The following is a 9,419-nucleotide window of genomic DNA, read 5'->3' as shown; positions in this document are numbered from 1 at the left end:
ATTTAGACTTCATCTTTGTATTTAAGAACTATGGCCATTTATTATATTAAGAAAAAAAAATGGTGTGGCAATACTAAGCCAAAACGAAAGTTGTGAAATTTGAAGATTTAAAAGAAAAATACAAATTTCCTCATAATAAACTGCAAAAAAAGAATCAGAAATAGTTACATTTATAACTTTCCTTTGATTTAATTGTAAAATCAGTCTTGATTTTTTTAAAGAGGCATTGATTTTTAATATTAGACACTTTAATTCAGTGCGTTATGATCAATGAGTATTAATTCTCTCCCAAGATCTTAGAATTCTGACACCCGTGAACGAAACAATGGTTACCAATGGTGAAGCAAGTAGCATATTTAAAGATTTTTGGGCCTGGCGTTTGAAAGATAGTCCAGAATTTGCTACTCTCATTGGTGTACATTTACATGATGGATGTTTGCAGGAATATAGCTTAGACTCGTTTGCAAAAAGAAAGGTATGATTTATGAACAATTTTTCATTTATGGTTATTTCTGTTTTAATGTGTATCATTTATAGATCTTCAGGAATTTGCTTTAATAATGTTGCAATGCTTAATATAGGTTTTAGAATATGTTTAGACATTAGAATGTGTTTTTTTAGAATATGTTCACCTGTAACACCTGTAAAAATGTAATTATTCTTTTTTGATTGCTAATATCCATTCACTTGTAAATATTTAACCTTTTTATATTGTGAAATTTGTATTTAGACCACATATTAATTGGCTAAATTTTTTTCAGCTTATCATTTAATTTATAAATTAATATTTATTTTTGAAATTATTGTTTAGAGAAATATAATCTGATATCTTCATTATAATCTTTAATGCCATACTAGTGCATAACTCTTGTGTTTGAATGACCATATATACTAATACCAGTTTACATATGCTTTATTTATAAATTGAAAACTTTTAAAATAAGTAACGTGCAGTTTTGTTTTGCATTTTTGGTCATCAGGAAAGATATTTTGAAGGAATGACATGGATTATGAATTATCTGAAGATAATTGCTGTCTGGAAAGATAACTGCTCTCTGTGTGGAAAGAGCAGATTGGCAGGACTTGAACTGCATAGATATACCTTGTGCATAAGTATGGTGGATTTGTTTTCACCTCTTATTGGGTAATCAGAGTGATGTTAGTATTGATTCCTTGAAGATCAATGAGGTCTTCTATTTTTCTTTTGCTGTTTAACTCTTGAGAAGATTTCTATATGTTTTTGTCTGATCCAGACCATTTTTCAACCTTATTTGACCTCTATGCTAATCAAAGCAGCTAGGTGGAATTATTATGCAAAAGATATAACAGTAAAAGTTTACAATTGACTGCCCCTTGTTTTTTTTTGGTGATTCTTTTTTGACACCAAGATTGGTGCGTAGAATGTACAATTTCAAGATGGCCACTGCACAAAACCAAAATAAGAAGTCAAAGAATTGCATGAACTCTGTGTCCATGTACACATCGATTTATTTTCACTTCAAAAAACATCAGAGAATTGCACAAACTCGTCATTGCACTTGCTTTGACTTTGTCTATGTATCTTTGTACACCGATCTGTTTTCACTTTAAAAAAAGTCAGGAAGCTGAAAACAAATTAAAACTATCATGGTAATCAGAAATGGGGGAATTACTCATATATATGCCCTTGGTTGGTGACAAATTTCTTGCCAAACATTTTTTGCGAGAAACTAGACAGCACCATATTATAACCTAAATTTTTTGTCTATATTTTGAAACATTCAGTTTATGCCAAAAATCCGAAACAAAAACAAAAAATTTAGATAGCGAAAACATAAAATTTCTAACCAAAAATATTTGACAAGAATCTATGTACACAGCGATCTGTTTTAACTTAAACCTGTTAGGACGGGTGTCCCATATACGCATTCCTTAAGAACGTCTATTACAGCCGGGGGTCCCATCCACTCATCGCTAGAGATTGCATTCAGAGGACGGGTGATGTGTATACTCATTTTAAGCTGGAACATTTTTTGAAGGCCACTAGATGGCATCCTATGTCCATTACTTTTGAATAAACACACAGTTTTAGGTTCCTGACCTTGAGTTTGATATATTCTGCTTGACTTTGGTATTTTACTCATCAGCTCTTGCGAGGGTGGGGGGTAGAAAGCGTAAACATAGGTGAGCTCTTTAAATTGCTGCGTGCTAATGAAAACATTTGCATGTCTGATTTATATCCAATTCCTTTTTTTATTCTATTTTTTTTTTCCTTTACTATGTATGGTCTTTTAGGTTTAGTATGTGGAGTATTCTTACGTTTTGCATTGCCTTCAGATATATTTCCGTTTCGTCTCTTTTTATTTCGGAAAGCCTCACCTCCAGTCTTTTATGGCGGGAAGGTGCTATTTATCAGAGGAAGAATACTCTCGTATGGTCAATGAACCATTTACTCATGCAGATGAGAGTGATGATTCATTTTCTAAAGAGTGTTAGAAAGCGATATTTTTTCTAAGAGTTAGAAAATGATTCTGCTCCGTGCTTCGAGATTTACCACAGTCTTCATTTTGTTACTTCTTACCGTAAATAGTCTTTATTGTGTTGTTTTATTAATTTTAAACTTTACTAACGAATTTTATCAATTAAACTTTCGAATAATTTGGATAGCGCTTCCAAAAATTATTTTACAAGGTAAGCAATTTTTTAAGTATATTTTCATGTAAAATAAAGAAAAAAAAAACGTTATTAAGTGCTAATTTGAACATATATAAGAGCTCAAGTAATAATCTAAAATGATACAAAAAATTATAATGCTAGAAGCAAAACTTTTTTTTTTCTGTTTTTTTTTATAAAATTAGGCTTAGCGACGCAAAACCTCCATCCTATATGGTGACTGCCTTCCATTCCGCACGAGCATCTTAAACAAAGTTGCGCCATCGCGAAAAGGTTAAAAAAAAAATCAGAGAATTGTGCAATCCAAGCAGCGAAGGAATCTAGAAATTACGCACACCTCGCTAAAATAAACTAACATAACAACAATAAATTTCAAACAATACCATGTACACAGCATTCTGTTTAATAAAAAAAATATCACCAAATTGCACAATCTAGGCATTGCGCACAGCCTCAGCATTAGGCACAAATCAACAAAATAAACTTAAAAAAAAAAAAAAGTGAACGTAACATTCTGCAAAATAACAATAAAATAAAATGTACTTATCATTGTGAATTCTTCTTCAAACAGCAGAAATATCAATTTCAAACATCAGCAAAATTTCAACCACTTTATCCTTTTCTCTATCTTTTGAGACACGGAGCATAAATTCGTGAATAAAATTTTGGCAGTCACACAACATCTGTGAACAAGAATGCCATGATTTTTGTATATCACACATCTTTTTGCAATTAAAAATTTCAAAAGTAACAATAAAAACTTCCTGCAAAGTTAACTTACTACACGAAAACCATGATCTAAATCTTAAACTTTGCTGACAGTTATGAAGCTATTTCAAAATGCCCACCAAACCAACCAGCAGATAAAACCACTACAGAAAAATCAAGTTTCAACGTGAAAAGAGTTGCATACAAACACACAGAACATACGATAGTGCCAAAAACTAGCGTAGAACACATATCGCCACGTTTGGCGTTATATAAAGTATATAAAAGTAGTACCGAAAGGGAGTTTCATCACCAAAATTGAACAAAATCGAAGGGGCACCCAATTGTATACTGGAGCCAATATAACTTAATTTAATCAAAGTGCTACATTTTTTAATATACAGTGGAACTTCAAGATACGAGCTTAGTTCGTTTCAACATTGAGCTTGTATAAAGAATTACTTGTATCTAGAAACAAACTTCCCCATTGAAATTAATGGAAATCCAATTAATCTCTTCTGCACCCCCAAAGATGTTAACATAAAAATTAATTTTTCTAATAAATAACACTGGTAAGTAATATAACGGTAGTTTACCTTTATAGAAGCTTCCGATAAATGATAACTGTCAACACTGAATCTCCTTTTAACTGCCTCTTGTTAATCCACACCAAGCTTCTCAACATCTTCTAGGTGTTTTGGGCAGTTCTTGGAAATAACAGTAACTCCTTTGGCCACATCAAGTTTTTTAATTTCTTTCTTCTTCTTCAGAATAGTGCAGATTGTTGGATATTGAACAGCCGTAAGTCTTCCCCAGTTCCTTCACTCTTAACCACATTTATGTTTATCTATAATTTCTTTCTCTATTTTAATGACCATGGCTTCCTTCTTTTTCTTTGCAGCACTATCTGAGACAACAATCTTCTTGGGAGGTATTGTGAAGTAATTATTTTCGCGTTAAATGTAAAAAATAATTAACTTACAAGCACAAAAACACAAAGAACAAAGAACACTGAGTGATCTGACGAGATTATTCCCCGAGTGAAGCCGAATCGGGAAATAGCTCCACGCATACCAACAACATGGCTCTTTGCTCGTTGCTTGAGTCGGTGCTCGTATTTAGAGACGAAGGTTTCGCTCATACTTTCCTCGTATCTCTAATTTCTCATATATAGAGGTGCTCATATTTTGAGGTTCCACTTTATTATCGTTAAAACAGTACTTGAAGAAAATCACGAAAATTTATGAGATAAGTAATAGGTTTAAATATGTGCCATAACCATTAGAGATAGGCAAGAGGGCAGGTACAGATACAGGTGGGTGGTATGTGAGAGTTTCACTATTGTCTGTGCAGATATAGTCCCAATGAATGCAGTTCCATTCTATCTAATACAAAATGAAAATTTGTATTAGAGGTTTGCCATTGCTGCAAAATTAAAATATCTTATATATACATATCTTGAATCCATACTTTTCAGATGCTATTTGACTATAGATAACATGGCCAGGAGCATAAATATATGTGTACAGCTCATGCCAGTTTATTTATGAAATGGGCAGAGCTTATCTAGGGTTTTCAGCATCTGGATACAACTGAAGATTTCATGCTGCCTCTTGTTTGCCAAGAATGGAAAATATTTCATTCTAAAATTTTGTAACATGAATTTGGCATCCCGTAGATGCTGCACCAGGGCACAGATATCCTCGCTAGTTATACAGCTGGAAATGCAGTTGATATGATCTTTTCAAGAGGATTTTATTTTATTTTTATGTGCTTCCTAGAAATTCGTGAAAAGTGAAGGTAGAGCAAAACAAATAAAAAACTATGAACTGTTTTTCATGTTCCTTCAGATATCCATTTTTCCAACTAGTGATCCTTCTCTGCAGGTCTAAGGGGTTTTGCAGAGAGCTGACTAGGGCTATGGTAATAAGATAATACCTTTTTTCTTTTAAATGAGTTTCCTGAAAGCAGATATATGTATATATACAGGGTGATTCTAAATTGTTTTTACAAATTAAAAGGGTCTGATAGTACTCATCCAGATGAGCAAAAATTACCATAGAAAATAGGGTCGCATTCCACTCTGAGAGGCAGAAAAGTGAAATATTAGAATTCCAACCTGAACTTGCAACAATGTCGAGTGAGCGAATGAACGAGACCAAAAGTTGCATAATCAGTTTAGTGAAAAACTCTCTGAGGACTCAAAACAGATAAAACCAAAAACTTGGAGTTCGAGTGTTAATTCGAGCTCAGACTTTGATGGCAAACACTCAAATGCACATCTTTGGTTAGCAAGGTGTCACCCTTGCAAATGATTACAGCAAGTTAATTATCTAAATTATTAGGGGAAAAATTGCTACCTTAATATCAAGTATCAATGTAGCAGTTTCCCCCCCCCCTTCGCCATCTTTTATCCTGTTCTCCTAAATTTACTGTGCAGCACTCATTTTACTTGAAGCACCCTTCTATGGGACACGAAGTTCTGACAGCCCGAACACAGCATGAACTTTTTATGCTAATCTCAGCATACAGCAGAAGTTAGAATTAGTTTATAATATTCAGCCCTTGATTAGATAATTAACTTGTTGCAATTGTTTGCAAGGTTGAGACCTTGCCAACCAAAGATGTGCATCTCAGTGTTAGCCATCTTAATCTGATCTTGAATTAACTCTCGAACGCCAAGTTTTTGGTTTTATCAGTTTTGTGCACTCTATGAGGTTTTTACTAAACTAATTGTGCAACTTTTGGTCTCGTTCATTTGCTCTCCCAACATTGTTGTAAGTTCAGGTTGGAATTCTAATATTCCTCTTTTCTGCCTCTCAGAGTGGAATGCGACCGTATGTTCTGTGGTAATTACTGCTCATCTGAATGAGTACTATCACCACTCTTAATTTTTAAAAACAATTTAGAGTCACCCTGTATAAGAATTACTTATTTAAAAACTTTTGGCTGATTTAAAATTATTTTGTTGTAATAATACTAAATATTATTCATGGCTGTTTTGTACACATTAAAAAAATTTTTGATTTTAATCATATGTGGTAATTTTAATTTCAGAAAAAGTGTAAAATGTTTTTAGAGGAAGCTATCCAGTATGCTTCACATGTTAAAGAAGATAATGAATTAAAAGAAAATCTACAACTGTTTATTGATGAATTATCTAATTATATAAAAGGACTGGATGCGAAAGGGTAAAATATATTGTAACTTTTTAAAACTTGGATATATTCATGATATTTTAGATCTAATGCATGTAACATTTTAAAACTGAGAAATTTTCTGAATATGTTAGATCTGCATATAATTTTCCTTATACTATTCTCTTTTTGAAAGCAGCATGAGTTTAGCAATATTTAAAATGCACTGTTGTCTAAAAATTGAACATAATTAAAAAAATGGGCAACATAAAGGATTAATGGATACGCATATATTACCCAGCAGTCATAAATGTTGGCTAACATTGAGCATGAAAGTTAGTAGAGATCCCACCAAAGGATCACTAAACAATCTGTTTCAATTTTTTGCTGCATAAAAAGGCTTATATCAGTTTGTACTATTTTGTTAGGACTCTACCAGAAGCTGTTTTAGAATGCTGTGAGAATGGAGACTTTCCCCAGGTTATTGTTCCCATCTATTACTGTTTTGTTGGCCATATCCAGTTGTTCATTTCTCTGTTTAACATATCTTGGTAAAAATATATTTACGTGTGCCCCTTGGTGACAATTGGCGATTTTTGGCGGTACGTGGACACTGAGTTTGTGCATTTCTTTGACTTGATATTTTGGCTTTGTGTAGCAGTGATTTTTGTGGCAAAAATCGTTGCTACACAAATCCAAAATAAAAACTTAAAGAATTACACAGACTCGGTAGCCATGTACATATCGACCTATTTTCACTTTAAAAAAAATCAGGGAATTGTGCAAACTAGGCATTGCGCATTTTTTTAACTTTGCCCGTGTACACATCAATCTATATTCACTTAAAAAGTCAAAGGAGCAGCGAAAAAAACATATATAATTTCAATAAATTACATTTTTTAAGTCAAACAATGATATAATATAAAAAAGGAAATTTATCTTAGTAAATGTCCACTTACCTTATTTACAAACTTCCATCTCTTCAGTCAAACAAAATTCCTTAACAGCATCCAAAAACTAACTAAAATTGTCCAAACTAGAATCTGTGTACTGGCATCACCACATGAATTCACAAAAATAAGAGTAAAAAATATCCTCCGTAGTGGCAGTATCCTCCAATGTTCGACCATATGCATTTCCTTTCTACAAACAGGACACTTATAATGACTACTAATTAAACCTTCATTTACACACCAGTCAATTAATGCTTTTTCCCTTTTTGTACCAAATTGTACAGAAACTTCAAATTAATCTTACCATGTAATGTTGCGCGGCCCCAACCTGCACGCAACAATAGTGGTGACTGCTGAGAACTGGAAAGAACTGGAAAGTCTTGAGAAGGGTTTAAATCCCTTTTTATTCAACTTTAAAAATTACAGATGCGTGCTCTTGACGCTCACAAACTACGCCGACTCGGCGGTAAAATAAAAATAAGAAACTAAAAATGAATAATAACAAGTGACTACCTACGAGGCTCTCTAAACGTAACTAACCTAACCGCGTTCTAAGATACCGCTGATAATTCAACAAACTTCTGAATATTACGTTGAAAGATTTAACTATCTGCCGAGGCAAGCACACAGGCCGAAACGCGCGGTTCTTCAATTTCTACCTAGCCACCTCCACGCTCGTGAAGCAAGAAAGCACACTTTCGAACTCGTTTCCCTTCTATTTAACTCAGAATACTTCCGCTGACTATTTTGAATACTTTGCGCGTTCTACTAAAATTTACATACTCTGGCATTGGCAATTCCAGGGGAAAGTAAGGCTTGACAGGAAAGAAAGTTTAAATTTAAAATAAATGTTAGTTAAAATAAATATAAACCCTACAACCATATTCAGCTATTTCACCATGTAAACCACAAAATAACAATATACTTCTTATCCAAAATCCGACACAAACAAGCATTTCAAAATCTTTTCCCATCATTCAAATTCACTGCAATCATGCAACCAATTACAAGTAACCCTCGTATAACAGGGTAGATAGGTTATGAGAAAATGCCGTGCTGTGTGAAACCGTGTTGTACGAGACCCAGAGGTAGTATAAAATGGGGGGTTATGTTCCGAAAATTTATTAAAACAAACTTTTTAAAATTGTATTTAAACATTTAAATTTTTATTAAAAATATACACAAAACAAAAAATATTACATATTAATGCAACTTTAGTTTAATAAATTTTTTCATTGTCACTGCTCCGTATAATCAACAGAGAACGCTTTTTCGTTGGAAAGAGATTGGTTTGGATGCCATTTCTATCGAAATCTTTGTCAATTTCTTCTTCTACTGTTAAATCTTGAATGTCCTCAATAGCCATGTTCACAAAGTTTTCACCTCCAATTGATTTAGCAAGTTCTAATATGCCACCACTTTCATTTTCTGACAATTCACGCATGTTTTCTAGTTGAACTGAAGAGGGCCATATCTTCTTCGAACATGCATATAACGTTGATGCTTTCAGTTCTTTCAGCGACAAAGAGATGAAGTCGATTCAGTTCTTGATTGAAATGTCTTCCACGCATCCATTATATTAATCAGTTTTGAATCAGTTACGTCTAAAATCTTCTGCAATGCTCTTCTTATGTAATATGTTTTAAAGGTATAAATAATATCTTGATCCAATGGTTGGAGTAACAAAGTAGTGTTATGTGGTCGGAACAGTATTTTAACATTGAGATGATTGAAATCCTGTGGGTGACATGGAGCATTATCTAATAGTAATAGAGCCTTAAAGTTCAAATTTTTCTGCCTCAAATAACGTTCAGCGTTTGGCACAGAATAATTTTAAAACCTTTAAATATATTCCCATCTACCCAAGCTCTTGATTTTGCTTTCCAATACACTGGTAAGGTGTTTTTATTTACGCTTTTAAGTGCACGAGGATTTAAAGATCTATAAATCAACAAGGTTTTTGTCATAA

The 9,419-nt window shown here is 33.1% G+C and overlaps 1 protein-coding gene across 3 annotated transcripts in view; it reads left to right on the top strand.

Annotated features, from left to right (window-relative positions):
• The first annotated feature begins 58 nt into the window (after positions 1-58).
• The window catches only part of LOC118190472 (uncharacterized), a 103,703-nt gene continuing 94,342 nt past the window's right edge, over positions 59-9,419 (top strand). For 2 of the 3 annotated variants that reach the window (XM_085821559.1, XM_085821560.1), the window contains exons 1-2: positions 61-475; positions 6,418-6,551. In XM_085821559.1, coding sequence (XP_085677685.1) covers positions 326-475; positions 6,418-6,551 — 284 coding nt within the window. In that variant the 5' untranslated portion in view covers positions 61-325. Of the gene's footprint in view, positions 476-6,417; positions 6,552-9,419 lie in introns of all 3 variants that reach the window. The other variant, XR_015042480.1, reaches the window with a different exon arrangement.

Source organism: Stegodyphus dumicola, chromosome 8 (genome assembly GCF_044657685.1).
Source record: "Stegodyphus dumicola isolate Sdum_Otavi_A_Nest chromosome 8, ASM4465768v1".
NCBI lineage: Eukaryota > Metazoa > Arthropoda > Arachnida > Araneae > Eresidae > Stegodyphus > Stegodyphus dumicola.
The sequence above is the reverse complement of the archived record's forward strand: the minus strand, read 5'-3'. Positions and strand labels throughout refer to the sequence as shown.